At 38.1% G+C, this 24,141-nt stretch overlaps 1 protein-coding gene across 7 annotated transcripts in view; it reads right to left on the bottom strand.

Annotated features, from left to right (window-relative positions):
- The window catches only part of LOC129764388 (calmodulin-binding transcription activator 1), a 675,564-nt gene that overhangs the window by 15,668 nt on the left and 635,755 nt on the right, over positions 1 to 24,141 (bottom strand). For 3 of the 7 annotated variants that reach the window (XM_055763402.1, XM_055763403.1, XM_055763408.1), the window contains 12 exons: positions 23,879 to 24,084; positions 23,556 to 23,825; positions 17,612 to 18,408; positions 17,425 to 17,550; positions 17,142 to 17,362; positions 16,572 to 16,757; positions 6,852 to 6,919; positions 6,627 to 6,796; positions 6,369 to 6,559; positions 5,874 to 6,294; positions 5,733 to 5,807; positions 92 to 119 (listed from right to left, as the gene is read on the bottom strand). In XM_055763402.1, the coding sequence (XP_055619377.1) occupies positions 92 to 119; positions 5,733 to 5,807; positions 5,874 to 6,294; positions 6,369 to 6,559; positions 6,627 to 6,796; positions 6,852 to 6,919; positions 16,572 to 16,757; positions 17,142 to 17,362; positions 17,425 to 17,550; positions 17,612 to 18,408; positions 23,556 to 23,825; positions 23,879 to 24,084 (2,759 nt within the window). The remainder of the gene's footprint in view (positions 1 to 91; positions 120 to 5,732; positions 5,808 to 5,873; positions 6,295 to 6,368; positions 6,560 to 6,626; positions 6,797 to 6,851; positions 6,920 to 16,571; positions 16,758 to 17,141; positions 17,363 to 17,424; positions 17,551 to 17,611; positions 18,409 to 23,555; positions 23,826 to 23,878; positions 24,085 to 24,141) is intronic. The other 4 variants (XM_055763405.1, XM_055763409.1, XM_055763406.1 and 1 more) reach the window with 3 other exon arrangements.

The following is a 24,141-nucleotide window of genomic DNA, read 5'->3' as shown; positions in this document are numbered from 1 at the left end:
AATAGTATATTGTTTCGTTTCATCGAAAAAATAATACACAAATTGTTCAATAAAAATAACATTAATCATATTTATTCAGAAGATGTCTCACCAAATTTGTCATTTGTTCATCCCATGTACTTCATGAATTGGAACACGTAAAGTGAGCATTGAGGAATTAGATAATAAACGTTCGTTCCGTTAGTTCGATTTTTGTACACAGCAACGTGAAGAATTAATTAAAAAAAAAATACAAGCTTAACATGATAAATCCCTCCTACATCGGAAGGTCATCTGTTCCAATTATCAATAATCAAACACCAAACAAGGCGATTATGTATGAAAACAGAATGCTTATGATGTCTTCGGATGAAAACTTCCCTGATTTTCCCAAAAGAGGAACAATGAAATATGATCCCGGCGCCGTGTGAGGTAACTGTATCCAACCTCAATAGCATATTGTGACGAATGTGATCCCACAGTTTGTTACTCTCGCATAAAAATAAGATAGTTGTAATGTTCAGCCCACTTGCCAGCGTAAGCGAGTCACCGCAAAAATTATGATTTTTCATTTATTTCGGACAGCTGTACGGTTGAACATTTATGATTAAAAATCATAATTTCAATGTCCCACTTCTTCGGCAGTGACAAATCTCGCGTCGAAAAAAAAACTAATTATATTTGAATGCGCTCGGAACATAAGATAAGAAGCACCCAGAAATGCTTAAAAATTACAGTAGTATTCCCCACATCAATGTTTTGAACAATTTTGAGTTTCAGTTTTCAATTTTTGCAGTTTTTTTCTGTTTATGTTTTTTGTAGCTTAAAATTTTTGTGGTTTTAAATTTCCTCACTTTTCAATTTGAATTTTTTTAATTTTTTCAAACCATTCCAGTTTTCCTTTAATTCTTTAGTTTTATTTCAATTTTTGAAAGTTAAACATTTTAACGTTTTCATTTTTCTTCCAAATTTTTAAAATTTACGATTTTTTTTCCAAAAATTTCCAAATTTTTTGGTGTTTTGTTAAAATTTTTGTTTTTTATCTTTTTCTATAATTTTCCGATTTCGTCGCTTTCAAATTCCTATTTCTTTCAGATTTTAGTTTTAATTTTTTTATTGACGTAGGACTACGTCTTTCATTTCCATACCGGGGTGTAAAATCAAAGTTTCGAAAACGAGAGCGTTACGCCGGAGACCGAGATTTTGAGCGTTAATAGCTCCTAAACAACTGAACGAAATGGTATGATAAACACACCATTCGAAAGATAAAATGTCTACACGTTATATGCTTGTTACTTTTTCATCCAAAAATTTGTTTCAATAGTCTTAAAATTGCTTTCAAAACAGGCGATTGAAATCACCAATCGGTATATAAGCGAGCGCCGCTCGTAAACCTTCTCAGTTATAATTGAATAGCGATTGGAGCATGTTGTCGCTGTTGTGGTGAAGTTAACTTCGTTTACCATGAAAGCGTGATGAACGGTGTCACCAAGAGCCTGTTTGTGCACCTTAGGCCAGAAGGGAATCCATCAGGAGGAGAGTGATGTCACGGTTCCGCTTGAAACATCGGAGCAGCCACCACACACACATACACGCGCGGAACCCTCGTTGCTATCATCGTTGCTGGAAAATAATCTACCAGTTCCCCTGGGAATTGAAAAATACATTCATGCGAAAGAGTTTATTTTAATGTTTTCTATCCATACAACACTGCAACCAAATACATTTGGTTTTGTGATTTTTCAATCAAGTGCGATCAACGTAAGACCACGTCTTTCGGTAATTTATTAGAGGTGCAATGAATCCTAAGAAGGAATTCCCGTTCTACGCGCACTGGCAAACGATGTTTACTCAACAATTTCTCAAACGAGAAATGGGTGTTGTGAGAAAGGATGATCGAATGCAAAAAATATGTAGACTGATTTTATGCAACAGTTATTTTGTCTATTGGAAATGTAATACAAATCATATCACAATACAAGCAACGTATTTTGTATTATACACCTTTCGTGTGATTGCTTTTTTTGCTGAATATTGTGCCTTCAATGTAACGCTCTCATTTTCGAAGTCCCCCAGATATTCATTTATTCATTCATTCAGAATTGATTCAGAAGCAACTAAAGATAAATGATCACTAAATCAAAGATAGTCCTACGTCACTCTTGCGGTTATACCACAGTTATAACCCACTTCCTGTTTTTTTTTAGATTTTTGAAATTTCAAAAAATTTTCAAATGGCTCAAAGTTTTAGCATTTTCGTTTTTTATATTTTTTAGATTTTCCTGGTTGCTGGTCCGCGCAATCAAAAATGGCCCCGAATGTGAATGGTTAAATGTTGCATTTTTCGTATTACTTTCTGAATTTTGAAATTTTTCGATTGTTTCAATTCCATTCCAAGTTTGAAAATTTATCATGTTTCTAACTGTTCTCAGAAATATGTTAGATTTTTTCAAAAAATGATTTTTAATTTTTTTTTTCTAATTTTCCAAATTTTTGGTTTTTGAATTTGTTTTAATTTATTTTTTTTCTAAATTTTTCAAATTAGATTTTTTCGATTTTCCAATGTTTTTTATCATTTCACACTTTCAAAATTTTCAAATTATCAGAATCTCACATGTTTCATTTTCTTCATGTTTTATTTGTTTTTTAAATTTTAAAAATTTTGGACTTTTTTTTCTTTTTGTATTTTTTTTTTCAATTTTCCATGTTTAGCAATGTTTAGCCTTTTATTTAATTTTTCAAAGTTTTCAGTTTTTTTCCAAAATCTCCAAACTTTTTCAAATCTAATATCTATTTTCGAAATAAAAAAAAATCAAAATTTTCCATTTTTTAATTCCTTTTTTAATTTTTTTAATTTTAAAATTTTTCAAATCTTTTTTGTCTATTTTTCCAAATTTTCAAAATATTTAAAGTTTTTGAAATCATCTAAAATTTTTTCCGATTTTAAGAACTTAATTTTTTCGAATATTTTGGATTATTTTCAAACTTTTTCGATTTTTTTTAAATGTTTCGTATTCATAATTTGTTTTGGATTTTTCATTTTTTTTAATATTACCAGTTTTTCAAAAAAATGTCATTCGATTTATGTAATTTTTTCAAATCTTCAATATATTTCAATCTTAAAACTATTCTAAATTTCTAAAATATTCCAAATTTTCCAAATCAAATAATTTTTTTTTTCAAATTTTACGAAGTTTTTCGAATATTTTCGATTATTTTTGATGTTTTCGGTATTTTTTATTTTTTGTTTCCATAAAATTTTGTTTGGATTTTAATTTTTTTAAATTTTCCGAATTTGTAAAATTTTAGTTTTTTCTTCGTTTTCAAAATTTTTTTTCACTTTTTACTTTCTTCGAAATTTTTTCTTTCGAATTTAACGATTTTTTCAAATTTTCCGATTTTTTGCATTTTTGCTGGGTTTGGAAAGCTGGTTTGCGGAAGCGCAAATGACTCCGAATGCGAATGATTAAATGTTTGCACTTTTCGGTTTTAATTTTTTTTGTTTTGAAATTTTTCGATCGTTTTTTTTTTTGTTTATTTTTTTATATTTCCAATTTTTTCAAGTTTCCAAATTTGCAATAGTTTCATATTTTCAAATTTGCAATTGATTCAAATTTTCTATTTTTTTTTCCTTTTGGTGTTTGTTTTAATGTTTTTCAATTTTTTAATTTTTAAAAAAAAATTTGGATTGTCCTCATTTCTGAAATCCTCCAAATTTTTCAAAATATTCGTACTTTCCTTATTTATTATATTCTTAAAAAATTCCAAATCTGTCTTTTTTCGTTTTTTCATCTTCTTAAAATTTCTTCAATCATCATTTTTTTTAAATTTTCCAAATTTTCTATTTTTTTTCGAGTTGTTTTAGAATGCTTTCGATTTTTTTGCTATTTTCTCGTATTGTTTTAATTTTTGGTTTTAAATTTTTGGCTGAATTTCCAAAAAATTTCGCCGTATAAACATTCCTTGAGCAAAGACGAACACAAAAAATACACGGGTCAAATCGAACGATCCATCCTCGCTAGCTCTTTCGAGCTCCTTTGATGATCGACGTAAACTGCTTCACGGTACGAAATATACTGAATGCTTCGCGCCGCTAGACTGCCGCTTATATATATATATATTTCTGACTGGCTAATAAATAACTAAGCAGTGGGGCTAAATTCACAATTTCAATTTCACAAAATATATAATTGTTATCGAAAGCCCAAATCGATTGATGCGAATATCTCGTAAATCCATAAAAAAATGACTGAAGAATTGGCGTTCGAAATTGGACTATTTTCGCGATGCGATTGGGTGTCCGATTTTCGATTTGCACCCTAAAATGCTCCAGAAAACATAATCTGTGGTGAAACCAAACTACTGGACCGATTCATTTGATCGATATATCAAATTAAAGTCAATTAACTAGTCTAGGAAAAAAAATATTATGCTCGCAAAAGATGGTTTTTGCTTTTGTAATTATTGATTGTATTTGTTTCTAATAGTTTACATGGTTTCGGGACCAAGGGCGCTATATCGGCATCGATACCTGTAAATGATGCTAAAATGAAGTTTATAACCCAATAAATGTCAGGGTTTTGAAAATTAAATTATTTATAACATTATAGTACAGTAAATTCGAATTGAAAAATGAAGTGTTCGCAATTTGAATCATGCGTAGAAACATGTTCATGTTCATTCGGAACATGAGAATTTCATGTTCCGAACACCAATTTTAATGAACATTTCGTATAAAATATCATTTTTATTCATCCATTTATTGTAGATTCTTACCGTTTCTAGCACATAACATGAAAACAACAAACAAATTTGTTGAAAAAACTACAAAAACTGAAAAATTAACCATGCATTTAAAATGAAGTGTTCGGAATTTGAATCATGCGTCGAAACTTGATTCAAATTCCGAACACTACAACAACGCAAATTTAATGTGTATTTCTGCATAAAATATATTTTTTTCATCCATTTATTGTAGATTCATACCTTTTCTAGCACTTAACATGAAAAAAAAACAATATATTTGAAACAAGTACAAAAATGGAAAAATTGACGACGCTTGTTTTTTTATGGAATTTGCTAACGATAACATTTGTTCGTTGTATTTGACTGTCACTTTTTTGCAAATGTTTAATATTATAAATTTTAGGCTGTATCGATACCTGTGAATGATGTTAAAATGTAGCCTATACCCCAAAGAATGTCTGGGGCTTTATTATTCAATTATTTATGACATTGAAGTATAGTAAATTTACATTTGAAAATGAAATGTTCGGAATTTGAGACTGTTCGGAATATGAGACAAAACAGTAAGTTTGCCTTCTTTGAAATCATGCAATTTGAAAATGTACATATGGAAACTCCATTTAAAAAAAGATCACCAAGTTAAAATGTTGAAAATACTGTACTGCACTTTATTTGAATCACATGTATTAGCACATTAGTCCAACATCAACAGTCAATATCAATGAACATAAAATGAATATTTTTATTTTTAGCTTCCCATTCAATTGCGCGGATAACTGGGGTTTTACTGTATTTTAGTGACACATATGGAATGGCAATCACCCTATAGAAGCAATTGCATCCAATATTAGTGAGCAGTATTCGAAGTTGAATGTTAGCGAAATATTGCACGCTCTAGTTTTGAAACCACTGAAATATTTCACCTCCAACTAATTCCAGTATCAGTTTCATATCCTATGAAATTGTCCCATCTGAAATATTTCCGAAATATGCATAGAGATACTCACTTATTTTTCGATTGTCTCATGAACTGTTGAATTTTCCTGGCGGCTTGATTCTGAGTTCGTTGCGAATAAGTTCGTCTGAAAAAAGAGAACATTGATGCATTATAAGCTGATTGCAACTTTATGTTCACACGCTGTGCATACTTCAAAGGACCTGATGGGCTCGGTTCCTTGGAGGAACCTTGATTGTGCTGCTGCTGGGGCGATTTGCTGTGTTCGTTCTTGAAGCTCCGGTAGTAGTTCTGGATGCACTGGGCCGACGAGGCTGCCTCTTCGGCACTCTCGCCGCTTCCGACGCCTCCCATTGAGCTGGACTGATTGGATTGGGATTTCTTGAAGCGCTTGTTCTCGCAGTAGGACCGGTAACCATTCTGGATGATTACCGCCGCTTGCGTCATCTGGCGATAGTACGCGTACTGCTTGTACCGACGGTAGTAGTTTTGGATGACGACCGCCGCCGACCGTTCCTTGTCCTGCTCCTCCATACGACTCTTGCGACCCTTGTACGAGCGATAGGCTTTCTGGATGCATTTGGCTGCCTCGTACAGCTCGCGCTGCTCGCGGTCTAATTTTTATAGAACGTGAAAACGTATTGTAAACATTAGAATTTTTTAAAATCATGTACAATTCTAATCGTACCAGTCAATTTAAGATTGGAAAAATCCTTCTCGAAGGGATTCGAATTGGTGGCCTGCAAGAATTCGGTGAAGTCCTGCGTCGTTGGCGCAGGGCTTGGCGGATCCTGAGGGATGGAATAACTGGCCGGAGACTGAAGTGGTCCGGACGAGGCAGGACTCAGACTAGAGCATGGTGTTCCAACATCGTGATATCTAAATGCGATTGAACATGTTTATCAAACAAATTATCATAAACAGCGATTACGCGTTCCCCACTTACCTATAACTGTGATCACTGAATTCGAAATTGAACTCTTCGAACTGAGATGACGGCAGTGAATCCAGCAGAGGTTCCATGAAGGAGTCATTCAGCATGCTCATCCCGGAAGCATCTTCGCTAAGCGTTTCCTGCATCGGGCTGCCCAGAGACATGATTTCCTCTGATTCATTCTATGTGATGGATGATAACGTTATCATCAGATATCAGTGGTGGCATGGCTCTTACCTTTATTCTTTCCGGCATTGCTGCGATAATCTGTTCCGCTAAGGTAAGCACTTTGGCATCGGAATCCCCTGTAAACAATCAACGTGTGAATATTCGTAAACCTCTGGATTTTTTAACTTCAACATATTATTTAAGTTATTAGGCTTATTTAATTGAAATACAGTACAATGCATACATTTAGCCGTTTTGGAGGTAAAAGTTCATATCGTATTTGTTTAAGTGCAAAGACAATTTGTATGGTTTTTTTCTGATTATTAGTGAGATTTGGGAAACCTTTTGGGAAGAATCTTTCTCAAGAATTTTATCAATGTTGCTCTTCTATCGATTGGGTTGTTGAGTGCTTTTATATAGTTGATTATAAGATGCTCATTAATTAATTCAGATCGACATACGACGCTCACTGATCATTGACTGGGTTTCTACAGGTGTTTTGCTATACATCATCTGTCAGATTCTATATCGCATGAGAACTGGTCACTTTTGGCGATCCTGACGACCGTTTCACAATGTTTGTTGGAACTTTTTCCAGAAATGTTGAGCAAAGTGCATCACAAAATTGTTGAAAGATATTGTTGAATAATTTTGTTACCCAATGAATGAAGTTTCCAGCTGAGACATCTGTGAATATTAGCAGAGAATTACGTCCTCTGTCAGCCACCCTATCAGCTTGTTCATTTGCAATGTTTTGGATTGAACGGAAAATCCGTGCGATCACTGATGATGAGCGCAGATATTTAAAACCACTCTACATGAATTCGGTGAAAGTTCATTTACAACGATGTTGAATGAAAGAAACAAACTTCAGATTACCGAAATGAAGCGGGATTCGAATGGAATTCTGTATTATGAACTTCTACATAGCAACCGATTGATGAATTATAACAAGTACTGCACACAAATGGATGAATTCAATACAGCGATTTCAGACAAACGTACAGAGTTACCAATACGATAGGTTTCGTGTTCCTCCTGGGCCCTAGAAATCTTCGAAATCTGATTGCGGTTCACCACGGGTGGTTCGATGGAGAACAAAAACAAAGACATGACAACAAGATTTGGTTGGAGGGGTGACAACTAAACCACCCGCCCTGGGTGTCACCCGGTCACACTACGCCACTGATGGATATTTTCATAATACTTTGAAATTATTGCAACAAGTTTTCATTCGTTTTGATTTTACTCGCACTCCCTAAACACAAACTCGCCAAAAAAACACCAATTTTGTAATGTATTGAATGTATTCTATAAAAAATAAAATATTTTGTATTCTATCAAAATTCTAGTTCTATCTAATAAATAATCAACAAATTAAGTAGAATGGTTCATGTGGACTTGTACTGAAAAGCCACAATTCGCCTGAGAGTTGGGCAAAATGTGTAGATTCCAACGGGGATTACTTTTAATAAAAATACACTGAAGACGCTCTTTACGATGATTTCGGAATTTAAACGTTTTTCTTACGCGGTTTTCTTTTATGCGTTTTTTTCTACGCGCCGCGTATCCCCCGCGTAAAAAGTGACTCCAGTGTATTTTGAGGCTCTGCTGAAAATAATGGGTTTTTGACGTAGGACTACGTCTTTCATTTCTATACAGGGGTGTAAAATCAAAGTTTCGAAAACGAAAGCGTTACGCCGGAGACCGAGATTTTGAGCCTTAATAGCTCCTAAACAACTGAACGAAATGGTATGATAAACACTTCATTCTAAAGATAAAATGTCTACACGTTATATACTTGTTACTTTTTGATCCAAAAACTTGTTTCAATAGTCTTAAAATTGCTTTCAAAACAGGCTATTGAAATCACCAATCGGTATATAAACGAGCGCCGCTCGGAAATCCACTCAGTTCTAATTGAACAGCGATTGGAGCATGTTGTCGCTGTTGTGGTGAAGCTCTTCGTTTATCATGAAAGCGCTGATGAACGGTGTCACCAAGAGCCTGTTTGTGCACCTTAGGCTGGACATGAATACATCAGGAGGAGAGTGATGCCACAAACGGTTCCCCGGGAAGATCTCGAAGCAGCCGCTACACACACACACATACACGCGCGGAATTCTTTCCGTTTGGATGCCATTCAGCATCGAGAAAGATCCGGAAAATAATCTGCCAGTTCCTCTGGGAATTTAAAATTACATTCATGTGAAAGGGTTTATTTGAATGTTTTCTATCCATGTAACACTGTGACCAAATACATTTGGTTTTGTGATTTTTAAATCAATCGCAATTAACAGGATAGCTTCAGAAGATTATTCTTCCCCATCAGTAGGATATTTCCGTATCCAATATTGTATGCGCCCGCAATCGATTATTGCTCAGTCGCCGAAAGTTCCGAGCTCAAAGAGTTCATTCCCCTCTAGTTTGCCTTCCAAATTGCCATCGTAAACCACGCTTTCTCTCGATTCAATCACGCACAAAAAGCATACTTAAGCGATATTCTGGTGGTGAGACGCATTCATTTTTCGTGAGGACATCGACAAGACAACATCGTTGCTGAGGATGCTGGTCGACGAAGGATCGAGATCTGCCCTGAAACACAAGCAGTTTGTTTGAAACTGTGAGGGAGCACAGAGAAGTCTATCCTTCAGAAGAAGAGAAGGTGACCATCGAAGCAGCCGCTACACACACACATACACGCACGGAATTCTTTCCGTTTGGATGCCATTCAGCATCGAGAAAGATCCGGAAAATAATCTGCCAGTTCCTCTTGGAATTTAAAAATACATTTATGTGAAAGAGTTTATTTGAATGTTTTCTATCCATGTAACACTGTGACCAAATATGTTTCAATCAAGTGCTATTAACAGATGGTTATCGAGTTAGCATTAACCACTGGTGGGCTTCCAGTATCGAGGAAAATGTGGAAATATCTAATCGTTACTGAAAATAATCTGCCCGTTCCTCTGGAAATTTAGAATTACATTCATGTGAAAAAGTTTATTTTAATGTTTTCTATCCATGTAATACTTATGACAGACATACAGCTGTACTTGCGTTGTACTTCGAAAATTGTATGTCTGTCACCATGTACAGCGCTAGAACCATGCAAGCAACTCGGTACAATCGCTGTACCTGTACCGACCTATTTTACCGCTGTACATGGCTACAGTTGTACTGTGTGCAGCGCCATAGACGGTTAGTGGTGGGTAGCATGAACAAATCGTATCAAAACACATGGCAAACAGTCTTTTCACTGACTTTATCTTGAGTTAATAACTCAGAGTGGAAATTTGCTTGTTGTGTTTGATAGTTAAGACGCTAAATAAAAACCATTTTCATTGAAATATGTGGTGAAAATTGGAAAAATTCTGATTGTCAGTTTGACATACGGTACAATGTACAACCAAAGTATGTATGTCATGGTACGATAGTACCTATACAACGCTGTACTCTTACAATGCAAGTACAGCTGTATGTCTGTCCCTGGTATAACACTGTGACCAAATACATTTGGTTTTGTGATTTTTCAATCAATCGCAATTAACAGGATAGCTTCTGAAGATTATTCTTCCCCATCAGTAGGATATTTCCGTATCCAATATAACGCTCTCGTTTTCGAAGTCCCCCAAATATTCATTCATTCAGAATGAATTCAGATTCAACTTCAAACAAATGATCTCTAAATCAACGATAGTCCTACGTCACCCTTGCGGTTATACCATAGATATAACCCACTTCCTGTTTTTATTCGATTTTTGAAAAAAAAAATCGGGATGACAGTAGATCCCGACGTTGTATGCAATTTGGAGAAATTTGGCATCACAATTTTTGACGTAGAACTACGTCTTTCAGGAAGGGTGCCAAATCAGAAAACAGGTCACGTTTTTGTGAAATAAAGTTAACGTTAATAACTATTTTATCTGTGAACGAATTCTCATGATTTGTATACCAATCGAGTCGGAAATTCTCTAAGATTTGCTTGATATGCTATACATTACAATTCGCTAATCTCTAAACGGTTTAAATTCATGAAAACCGGAAGAACTTCCTTTTTTCTCATAAATTTGTGCTAACCCTACCCGTATTTCGGATGCTATAACTAGAACAATTCTTAACAGATCGGAAAGATGTTTGCACCAATTGATAGGAAATATTTCTACGCGTTTATCGCAATTAAAAAAAATGTAATTTTTCATGAGATGAACAATTGAATAACTGTAAAATATCAACCGTTATCTAAATGCCCTAACTGCCAAGTTTTGATTGGCCCGATTAACGGTTTCCGCAACAGAGACTTCAAAATCGATGTACCTTTGGAAATCCGTTTTGCAAATGTACATGCAAGTTGGGGTATTTTTGTTCCCACCGAGCTGTGTTTCCCTAACACGGACTTCAAAATCAATGTGCCTGGGGGAATCCGCTTCGTCAAAACATGCAAGTCGGGTGTATTTTTTCCCACTTAGCTGTGTTTCCCTAACACGGACGCCAAAATCAATCTGTCTGGGGGAATCCGCTTTCCAAATACTTACATGTCGGGGTAATTTTTGAGTACATTTGTACTCGCTGTACTCGCATTTGTAGAACGTAATGCAGACCGTAATATGTTTCCTTAAAACGTACTTTAAACTTAGAAGCCTGGGAAAATCGTCATTTCAGATACTAGAGGTGAATGAACTTTCGCGGTTCGAGAACTACGTAAACATGAGATGTGCTCGTTTGACAATTTTTCCGTTCAAATATTTTGGTAGTCCTAGGCATCATATCAAACGTAAAAGGACGTTCATCAAATTTATTTGTAACGAAGAATATAATCTATTACAAAAATTTCGATGCATTCCTAGATACAACCCCTTACAATTTTTTGAAAACACAGATTTCATGTACCCATGGGTGATATTCGGTTTTTAAAAAACCTCAAACTCAAACTCAAACTCAAATTCAACATATCATCAGGTGATGTCCACATCAACAGTACTTTACATTCCAAACAATGTTCTATAGATCCGAACACAAAAGAACCTGTTGAAGCCTTAATATCCACAAAGAGTTACACGTTATGAATGTATCTGTATCTGATTTTCTGTCAAACATAGATTGGCTTATTTCTTTTCTGAATAAACAGAAGTAACCTATATAAGTACTAGGGATGCTTCTTAAAGGCAGTAACTGTAGTATTTTAAGGACCTCATAAGAGGTGTTAGCCGAGATGTCTAATTTTACCCTTTAATCGATTATGGATTAATCATTGATGCACTTTACAATAATCGATTCATTCCAATAATTGCTTTTCATAATTAAAATTGTGACGCAACAATGAACTTGTGCAGCATTTGCGCTGGAATGGCACCAATGGTGACCTCTCAAGTTCATCAAGTGCTATCCATGGTAACTGTGACTGAGTAGCATGTTGCACAATTTAAATGAAAAATGTCATTACAATCGATTTCATCCATTTTGGAAAGAAAAAATGGGTGGGTTATATCTATGATTCAAACGCAAGGTTGACGTGGGACTACCTTAGCCTACCTTAGTATTTATTGAATTTTTGATTGATTGAAACAATTTCCGAATCCAATTGAATTCAATATACTTGCTTTGTGAGTAAAGAGATCGAATAAATGCCATGTAAGGTCAATTCATGCTTTGTGATAGATTATGTTCCTTGTTACAAGTACAGTAAAACCTGTTTTTGTGCGGTTTTTTTGTGCGATTTTCTGTTCTTGTGCGGTTTTTTTTGTGCGATTTTTTTTTTGTGCGGTGTATGAAAAGAAGCATATTTGACGAAGTTATTGACCATTTAGGTTTTTTTCGATGGTTTATATGCATTTCAATTTGAAAAAAGCATATTTGCGTCTCAATTATCCACTTCTGAAATCATTCCCCTCCTTTCATCAAATGCTCTAAGTTTTTCTAAGTTATTGCATGACATGATTTCTCACAGCAACACGTTTCGACATGCAACTGAAAGCACAAAACAGCCACGCGCAACCGAAAAGGCAAAGTGTCCCATCGCAAAGCAGGGAAACAGAAGAACATTGACGGTGAATGGTGTGGATTTGAGTTATTTTCTTGGGGGAAACTTTCTTAATGCGGTCCCTATCTACTGCACAAAAAAAGTTTTTTTCAAAATTTGTACCGAACACGACTTTTTAAAGCTGCTGGTGAAGTTTTGTACTATTTTTTATGCGACTTTTTTGTGCGGTCCCGATACCCCGCGCAAAAAAGGTTTGCCTGTGAATTTAATGACATTCGGTATGATGCCTAGGATTGAACATGTAAACGGAAGAATTATCCAACGATAGTTTAATTTTACATTTCCCTCTGATGTTTGCATCTCCCAAGTGTACGTACTCCTCAAACCTCCGATTTGCTAGATTTGATGAACTTCAGGTACTCATAATCGACGTTATCGCAGCAAATGGGCATCAGAATTTTACCTAATCATCAAACGGTATGCGTAGAATTTTAGTGAGCAGAAGATATGAAGGCATAACTTCCAAAGCAGTCTTCAATAACTGAGCTGAAGCGTGGTGTTCGTACTCGCGTACCCGTGTTAGAAAAACACATTTGGGAACGAAAAAAAACCTGTGGGTACTGAGGTACCCCCGGCATGCATGAATCAATTTCAATTTCTACTTTTTATACTATAGAGGCTTTAAACTTGAAAGTTCATTCTCCTCTAATGTCTGCACGATTTTCGCAGTTTCCTAAGTTTAGAAGACCGTGTTAAAGAAACATATTCTAGTCTGCACAAAGGCAGTACAAAAGTACTCACAGTGCATTTATTTGCAAAGCCGATTTCCCCAGACCCCTTGGTTTAGAAGTCTGTATTAGGTAAATACATTTCAGTCGAAACAAAAATTTCCCCGACCTACATGAATTTGCAATGCCAATTTCCTTAGACACCTTGTTTCAATGTCTGTGTTGAGGAAACACATATCAGTCGGAACGAAAATATTCCCGACTTGCATGAATTTGCAATGCTAATTTCCCCACGCTTCATAGATTTGTAGTCTGTGTTAGTGAAACACATTTCAGTCGGAACAAAAATACCCTCGACTTTCATGTATTTGCAACACTGCTTGGTTTTGAAATCTGTGTTAGGGCAACACATTTCGGTGAACAAAAGTCTCCATACTTTCATGTATTTACAATGCCGATTCCTCCAAGGCTGCTTGATTATGATGGCTGTGCTGGGGAAACCGTATATCGGGCCAATCAAAACTAGGCGGTTAGGGCGTTTAGATAACGCTTAACATTTTATAGTTATTCAATTGTTTATCTAACGAAAAATGACATTTTCTTAATTGCGATAGATTCGTAGAAATATTCCCTATCAATTGATGCAAAAATCTTTCCAATCCAGTAAGAAATGTTCGAGTTATAAGCATTTGAAATCTTTCATTTTTTCCTGCATGTTCTGTGTTTAGGTTTTCATTTTACTACCCGATATATTCCGGTTAGACGTAGTCCCACGTCAAAATTTATAAAAATTCTTGAATTCTTGTGCCAATGCCATCTAGTATGGGGACGGATGGTTTGTACTGAAAAAGTAGAATGGCGACCATGCCTTGCATGGGCCTGATTCTCGAATACACTCCACGGTGTAAACGAAATGAACGACACGCCATTGAACTACGTTTTACGAGTTAGTGAAGCGTAAAGGATAATAATGGGTTCTCAAGCAGAATAAGCAGAATAAAAATTATCAATGAAAATTAACTTTTTCGTATCAAATTAGTGTTCAATGTGAATGGAAAACTTTGTTTTCTTCACTTGGTAAAATAATCTCATACCAAAATTTTATCTGAAGTTAATTTGATATTACAATGATATGTTTTAGTGGGAAACTAATTTCGTATCCAGATGTCGACACCGTACCGTTGTCATCGCGGATACACTCCATTTCGTTTCCACCGTGAAGTATATTCGAGAATCAGACCCAATATATACGTAGATGTCCCGCCCAAAATTTGTCTTTGTTGTCAATACCTTCAAACATTCACGTTTTCTTACTAAGCGCAAGTTCATGAGTCCAATCGCAGAATTGTTCATTGATTGATCTTCTAATCGACCCCGTTGAATTTACCTTTTACTAAAAAATTCCTAGTACTTCTACCAAAACTCATCATAATAATCTCAGATTATTTTCAGACACAATTCTCGCTCAAGATTCTTCAACCACTTGTAAATAACATCTTTCTCCGTTACATGGAATAAAAGTTTGATACAGAAAGTTTGATAGAATAAAGACAGACCCCTCCCCTCTTCTCCCCTTAGAGAGGGGGGAGGAGAGTCCATTCACCATAGAAACGTTTCGTGCCCCCTAAAATCTTCACATGCCAAATTCGGCTCAATTTGCTTGATTAGTTCTCGAGTTATGCAGAAATTTGTTTTTCATTTGTATGACAGCCCACCCTAAGAGAGGGGGGAGGAGTGTCGAACCAACTTAGAAATGTTTCTTCCCCATAAAACCTCCACATGCCAAATTTAGTTCCGTTTGCTTGATTAGTTCTTGAATTATGCGGAAATGTATGCTTCATTTGTATGGCAGCCCCCCTCCCTCCTCAGAGAGACGGGAGGAGTGTCTATTCGCCATAGAAACCCTGAAACCCCATGTCCCCTAAAAGCTTCGCATACCAAATTTGGTATTATCTTGATTAGTTTTCGACTCATGCAGAAATTTGTCTTTCATTTGTATGGTGTCATCAAATTGAGAACATTTGGGGTTAATTTGCTCCAAAATTGGATACAAAGAATTTTAAATCATGCATAAGGTTTTGCTGGGATCCAATATTTTTCGAAAATCTCCAACAAGAGTTGGAGTCTGAATTTCGCAAAGAACGAAGAGGGAGCCTCCAAATATTGACCAACAGCAAGTCTTCAGGAAAAAAATTGGGTTTTGTGGGTTTATCCTGAGTCACAGTTGAACAAGCATATTATTTTTGATTCTATAATTCAATAACAAATTTTGAAAAAAAAAAATAAAAATATTATTTAAGTTTGTATTTAGTTCCACTGAAAAAAAAATCGAGACACATGAGACGGCTAAACGAATGCATCGCACTGTATACCTGTTTCAATCAGAATATTGAACAGTAAATACCTTCTACTCACTACAATCTAGCGGAAGCAGAATAAGATTAACTGGCATGCAAATTTAGATACTTACCCTAAGCCATTAGTTTCGGTATTAAGTATTAAGAACATATATACAAAATTTCCGTATCGTGACTTTACAACTTGGGTTAAAACAAACTCCAATATGAATTAAAACTGTCAAATTTCAAAACTTTCCACTCAGTGGGTGTGTAAAATCACGAATCAAGAATTCGTCTTATTATTTCGAAATATACAAGGTTTCTCGTACCCACAAACATTGTATTTACAGGTCAACCCTCAATATTGATATTGTTGTATTGACTAAGCTTGTCCCTTCCCCAATTAGTAGCATTCATCGGACAGAGTAAGGAACTATGAGACATCGAGTTCACGAAGATATAATTATTTACAGTTACTTCAAAACATAAACAACAGATAATGTGAAAATAAAACGTATAATCAACCAAAATACTGTGAACAAACACTAATGTTTCAAATCTACGCAGAAGATCGGTACAATGGAAAGACAGAGAGTACAGAGAACATAAAACAAAGATAACCCAAGAGTACAGAGACATTAAAACAAATCACAACTAAGTAAACAGATGAAAAAACAAATCCATCAAACAAATAATTCCGGGGACAGCTTGGTTCTTAAGCCTCTCTGTAAGTTGAACTAACCTACGTTCCCACCCCCCGGGGTCATTTCGACGCTGTCCTGATGATGCTGATGGTGATGTTGATGGTGCTGATACAGTCCATGACCACCGTGAGCGTGACCGAGGTTCGCTACCGAGTGTCGTTCATCCTCCTGCAGCGAATCGGAGTCCTCACACATCGAGCTTGTTTCCACCGCTGAAACTTCACCTGTGCATAAATTCGTGTGGCGGATTTTCGCCGGTTTTATAAATACAATATTTTTATAACGGTTTTTATTTGACTAAAGCATTGATCAGAAAAGGCAAGAAGCTTCTACGGAAGTTGAAAAATGTTATAATGATATGTTGAATAAGGAAAAAGTGCGTCTGTATGGTTATGTCGCTCGGGACACTCAACCCAAACTATGTGTGTTTGAAACAGAAAAATTCTTTAAAATGTTCGCACTGTCTAACATGTTCTGAAAGAAAAAAAAAAAGAACTACTGTGCTCAGAACCCTTCTGTTGGTCATTAATAAGCTAATGTAAAAAAGCGTTCAATTTCGATTCTGTTTGCGAATAATGTTCTGAAAAAATCCAGGTTGAAGTACTCACACAAGGCGAAGTCCATCTTTCGCAGTGGGGATAGTAGGGAAATGTTGCCAGATATTTGGGACGGTGACTCCGTCGTTCGATCATTCAGGGACAGGGGGAAATTGTCAGCATCAGTGTTTCCCGCGGCACCTCCCTTATGGGAGACGTTGGCGGCATTGGCGCCACCATATGGTGATTGATTGCCGCCTGCACCCACCGGAAGCGACATACTGCGGTCGGTTCTATGAAAAATCAATCGAATTATTCATTTACCTGCGACTCGCTGCGAAAAACGGAACATTACCTGCTCAAACGTTGGGCATCCCGCAGAGATTTACCCGTTTTACTCATCGTCGATCGGGTTTCCATGTTGATTCCACTGTCGATGGATGACCGTTTGGAGAGGCGTGCTCCCGGTGGACTTTGACCACTAAAAATAAATAAATAACACAATGATTCAAGGAATAGTTCAAACATGATTCAGACTGTACCTCGAAAAGACCGCTCCCGGTCTCAGAAAGACCCCATCGTGGCTCCGGTTGCTGTCCGAATTGGGTGACAGTGCGTTCGAAAGCATTGGATTCGAGTTATTGTTTTCCAGTGCGTAGTGCAGATTTCCGGCGGTCAACGCTGAGCTGACAGTGCCGGAACCCATCGACGAACAGGATCCTTTCATATCGCCATAGGGGGACATTGCAGCTGGCGAAAGCGAAGGATTGAACGAGGACGAGAGAGCAAAGTGGTCATTGCTGCAGCTGTCGCTGTTGCTACTGTTAAGCGCATCATTATAGTTGAACAGATCGTTGATGAAGCTATGCTCGGGGCTGGTATTCGCCGCTCTTCCCGACCGATTGTTGCTGTCGTTATCGTTATTATTGTTGCTAGTATTGCTGTTATCGTTGGCAGGCTCGGACGCTCTGCTGGTGCTATTGCTACTGTTATTGTCCGCAAGCGAGGAAGAAAAAGAATTATTCGAAGATCCTGAAATAGTTACTGTTGCCGCAGAAGAGCAAGAGGAAGCAGACGAAGTTGAAGTGGAAGAAGTTGTACAAGATGTCGAGATGGATGCCAACGTGAGCATCGATGAACTTGTTTTCGGTTGAGATTGTTTATTCTGGAGACGCTGGGTTTCGTGTCTCTCGAGTTCCGCCGCCAAAGCAGCGAATCCTTTTCCTCTGGCCAGCTCCAGTGGGCTCTGCTGGGTATTGCTCTTTACATTCAATGCGTTCTGGTTCCATTTGTACAAAATCACCGCCGTTTCGGCGTGGCCTCGAGCGCATGCCCACATCTGAAAACAGTATGCATTATGTTGATTTGTTGAATTTCCAGTCCACAGTGTATACATGTTGGATTCATGTCATCCCTATGACAACAAAGATAGTATCACTTTCATATCAGTGTACAGTGTACACTCCACTTTCAGTTATACGCACACATACACACAGATACGCCGTGAAGGTGCCTGCCTAGGATAGCGCTTCGGTTCTTGGTCTCTGCCGTGAATGGCGACTAATCGGGAGACATCGCGAAAAAGGGCGCGGTAAAGCCTATGGAGACTGCCCGGGAGAAATACCGTGTACAGGAACAACGAAATGAGTGTCTGGCACATCAGGATCGACGCCAGTAAGATCTCGATTACGACATACTGGTACGACACGGAAAATAGACATGGTAAGGAAATTATTTACATTTGACGCTAAAGGCTGACAGTCGTGCTATCCTGTTCCCTGAGTGACACCTTCCTGAAACGTCATGTGGACTAAAAGCGCGGTTGTCCCCATCCCGATAATAACTTGACAAGTCTTCGGGTACGTTCGATGCTCATCTGGGCTTTGGCACTAGGTACTAGGCTCAGATGTCACATTCCTGACTTACTCTGACCCGGCTCTGAACACGGTCCCATGAAGGACCGTGTCAACCCTTGCAAGGCCTCACTGCTTGCATAGATAGCGAGCTGAGATAGAGTTGGAACCCTGAAAACATGAATAGTAGCTAAACACCCCAACAAATGATGGAGAGGAATATGTGTTCGCGAGAATTCGTCCGCAAAGGTCACCTGTCACTCGAGTGGCCACAACGATTACAAGCAACACAAAACCTAAAGAAATGTTTGCTGCTCATGCACTCCAGGGAGATTTTGTCTCCTTACAAAACCAGTTGTTCACGTTGACTTCAAGCGCATCCCAAGAAGGGCTTCAACTTGGGAGGTTCAGCATCACGGACGTTATAAAGAAGGTCAACGAACTTTACGAATTCGTAGAGGGCAGAAACAATGTACATTTAAAAACAGAAGAGCTTGTGACGAGCATCAGATCCGCCGTCATTTTCGCTGAACGCGAACAGAGGGTGCTAAGAAGGCACTACTTGTGGCCAAGGAGAAAACTGTAGAGGTACTGGAGACGCCGAAGGGTCCTCTGAACCCGCAAATGGCCATGAGAAGCAGAGATACACCAGGAGAGGAAGAAGACCTGAAAAAGGCCAAGAGTGACAATCGGGTGCCGAATCGTACCGTCGAAAACCAGACAAAAAAGAATAAAAAACAGAAGGAACTGAATTATAGGAGGTTGTGTCCAAGACACGACCGCATTGTTGACGTAGAACTACGCTGTTATATTATTGAAGTCGCTTGTTTATAACTTCGGATATTATTTTTAAATACAGTGAAATTTTAGAAATAACTGTTTAGTAGGATGGTTTGGTCGCCCTGAAATATTTTGACGTAGGACTACGTCTTACATTAAGGGTGCGAAATCAGAAAAAAGGTCACGTTGTTACGAATTAAAGTTAACGTTAATAACTATTTTTGCTAGAACTTGTTCATTTCCTGTTCGTGTGAATAGCACACCTTCGATACTTTTAGTTGCCATTAGTATTTGCTCTCGTGCGTATCGGCCCTATCCTGATGCAACAAGCTCCTAGCTTGTCGAGAGTGGAGAAACGATTTTTCATAAACGGTCATTCTCGCGATGTTTCATTTTTATCGCTGCAACTGTGTGTATCTGTTAGACGCGTGTTTGATGCTTGTTGAATGGCGATGCACGGAAGATGTCTCTCGTTAAATACTCAGTGCAATGCGTGCACACATGAAACAAGTTACGACATATGACAAATTAGTGTATTGTTCTCGCAAAGGCAAGAAAGAATCGTTGTTTCTCGAAATGATTCTACAAAACCACGCAAGCCATTAAATTTTTTCAGGGTTTCTGGAACTTTATACTGAAGAGTTATTCCTGAAATTTCGACGTATTCGTAAATAATATCCGAAATGATAAACCAACGAATTAAAAGAAACCTCCTAAGCGGTCGTGTCTCGGATACAACCCCTCCATTTTTTTTTCATTTTAGAATCACGAAATATACTCTTTTTGTTAATCTCAATAACATCAAAAAGAGAAGCAAAGAGAAGCAATCCTAGTTGAAGACAGTTTTGCTACTGGCACGCGAATCCAAATAACTCATATCATTCCAGCACGACATTCACGATGGTCTAGTTTGGTATTCCTCAAATAACTATTTGGCGCACAACCTTAACGCCTGCTTCACCATAGCGTCAGTTCAATGCATTGATGCAATGTCAAAGGCACCAATGAATCTCTTATGGCGACGGAAAACAAGCGATGTGAACTGATTGGCGTTATGAATAAGACAAAATATTTGCCTCAGTAGAGATTCATTGTTCATACCATAGTGCAAATATTTCCCTCCCACATATCCCTCCGTGTTTATATTTATCATCGAGGCTGCATAATGTGCACCACCAAACAATCATCTATCACAGCTAAATTAGGCGATAGTGCATCGCGACAGGGAGCAGATACAAATGGGGTATCAGCGTAGCGAAGACGTACTATTTTTACGGTACGGTTTATGAAGCACGCTCGTACGCACACAAATAACCATATATTTATGGCTTCAAGCAACTAAATACACACACACACACATACACAATTATCTCCGTTTTGCGCTCTTCTCAACAGAAGCCCTTTCTGTTGATGTTACCGGTCTCGATTAGCTTAGCTATCATCCTTGGTGGAGATAGATTTGCTACGGTCGTGCGAAACCAAATCACACACCAAATTCCTAAACAATTATTTTCTTGGTGAGCCGTTGATTGCCTAGCGAGGAAGTAATTTGGTCGCGTCCAAAGCTCAATCCGAAATGAAGCATGTGATGACGCAAAATGAGAAAGAACAAGCGATGTTCATTGCTCCATATCTAGAACGATACTGAAAGTTTGCCTCAGCGAGATCCAATATTTATGCTCTATATATAAATATTTAAATATTTCCCTTCGTTCATCTTCTTCTTCTTTCCTTTGTACATGGGGACATTAAATCATTCCCCTTCGTTGATGGCCAATAAGTTGCTCGTTATTGACGGCATGGATAGGGATGCTCACAAATGAGCCGAACAAATGTGTGGGAAAATGAAAATGGTTCTAGTTTTCATCAATGTAAATCGTTTACACACTAGGGGATTGCGATAAATTGCATAAAAACCAAAATCTTAGGGAATTTCCGATTCGTTTGGTATGTAAATCGTCTAAATCCGTTCGCGGCAAAAATAGTTATTAACGTTAACTTCATTTCATTAAAACGTGACCTGTTTTCTGATTTGGCCCTCTCATGAAAGACGTAGTTCTTCGTCAAAAAGTGGAACAGGAGAAGAAAAATCTGTCTCTCGAATAGAACGAAGTAAGGACGATGCCCTGATCGTTGAAGTGAAAGAAGGGGTGACGTACGCAGCAATCGTTCGGAAAGCCGAGTCCGGAGCTGAAGGCATTGGGCGAGAATGTCGTGAAAATTAGGCACACCCAGAAAGGTAAAATGCTCTTCGAGCTTAAAAAGACCCAGAGGTTAAGAGCTTTGCTTTGCGTTTTGCAGTCACAATGTGACCTTGATGGTGTGCCGATGAGAATCCGGTTGAGAAAAGCGTGCGATGAGACACAAACGGTCTCGATACGAGGCTCGAGAGACGTGACGAACAAAACGGTGGGGAAGGGCAAAGTAAAAGTGGGATGGTCCGTGTGCCCGTTGAAAGTTACCCCAAATGGAGAGATATATCAAATGCATGGGCTTCGATCACCAAGCGAGAAATTGTAGCGGCCCAGACAGATCCAAACTGTGCAGGAAGTGCGGCGAGAAGGGTCACGTGTGTAGAGACTGCACAAAGCAACCGAGGTGCATGCTGTGCAATGAGGAGGACGGAAACGACCACGTAGGTAGGTAGGTAGCATCAAATGTCCGGTGTACAAAAGGGCGATGACGGCTCCGCAGTAATGGAGGTACCCAGATCGACCTAAATCATTGCGACATAGCACAGAAACTATTGTGACAGTCAACAACGGGAACTATGGGTGACATCATTGCAACGATCGCAGATAACAGTAACTTAAAATCGCTGTGGATAAAGATGGTGAGTTGGTTGTCGCGAAAGAGTCCGGTACAGTGATCGAAGGAAAACAAACGAGACAACCGTTTTCATCACTGTAACGCCAGTATGGCTGTGCGGATCGAAATACTTTGTAACCTTTATTGATGACTGGAACCATTTTATAGTTGTGTACTTAATGAAGTCAAAGGATGAAGTGTTGGAATGTTTTATGGCGTACGATGTGGCGGTAAGTCAAAAGGGATCCAGCAAGAATTCACTGTGCCGTATACTCCGTAGAAAAATGGCGTGAGTGAGCGAATGAATCGAGATGCGTTGGATTCGAACAAAACTTCGTTCGAATTATGGGAATCGCGAAAGCCGGATATTTCAAAAATGTGTGTTTTTGGGTACCGAGTGTTTACTCACATTCCGAAGGAACTGCGAATGAAATTGAATCCGAAGTCATGGTGAGGCGTTTTTGTTGGCTACTCTCCGAATGGTTACAGGATATGGGATCCGAAGAAAGCAGAAATCGTCGTTGCATGTGACGTGGTGTTTGTGGAAACCGAAACACCATCGAATGCTGTTGATGGTGAAAACTATGAGGACAATTTACTGTCTATACACCGAAATATTGATGGATCGGATGATCAGTATGCGGATGTTTTTTGGAAGATTCGGCTATGAAAGATCAGAATGTGGAAGCAGATCTGAATCAGCTCTAATCGGTATACGTCTCGATGGGTGAACAGATGCTAGCATAAATGGAGTGGAAGTAAGAAAGAAAGGGAAAGGGTCCCGAGGGAAATAAGGCTACGAGTAGAGGGCCTGGTTTTTAGTTGGTGTGAGCCCCACACGACGTCTCGGTTCGCTCGTCCTAGATAAGACTGGTAGAACTCTCCTAACCTCTTAAAACAACACTTAAACTTAAACTTAAAACAACACATACGCACATAATTATGTAACCGTACAGAACGGAAACAAAATTCATTCCATGTTTGTTAGTTAAACAAGTAACAAGTCGTTTCTTTCCCGCAACTTGCATATCAAAACAATACATACCAAAGGTGTGTACCCGTCCTGATCCTGACTGAGCGCGTCGATTTCCGCCTCCAATATCACATTTGAGTTTTCCGACTTCCAGGTAAGCATTGTGCGAACCAACTTGGCGTAGCCGAGGGCGGACGCCAGATGTAACAGAGTCATCCCTCGGTGTTTACCAAGCCACGATCCTGGGGTGACTGATCGCCAAATTTTAGCGGTCAACATCTGGCAGTAGGTTACCAGTCTGTCCTCGAAGTTTACTTGCTTGAACAGAACGGAGTCTTCGGGCTGTAATAAAAACTGTCAGAATGAAAAATTCTCAAATAATTGCTGCAACTCACCAATTCTCCGGGTTCCACCTTTATCTGCAGTTTCTCATCAATCGATTCCAAGCGATTCAGTAGATTGAATTTGTACAGCATATCGTTCTCATTGCCCTCGCATTTGGTCTCCAACTTGGGTGGTGATTTGTACTCAAAGTTGACCGCATTCGATATCACGTAACCATCGCAAGCTACCTGCAGAATAACAACTCCAACCTCGTGGGCTATTGTCAATAGAAGAAATATTAGATCATATCTTACTAAAGATCTCGCATGTTGCT

Source organism: Toxorhynchites rutilus, chromosome 2 (genome assembly GCF_029784135.1).
Source record: "Toxorhynchites rutilus septentrionalis strain SRP chromosome 2, ASM2978413v1, whole genome shotgun sequence".
NCBI lineage: Eukaryota > Metazoa > Arthropoda > Insecta > Diptera > Culicidae > Toxorhynchites > Toxorhynchites rutilus.
Note: the sequence above shows the minus strand (reverse complement) of the source record. Positions and strands in the feature narration are given on the sequence as shown.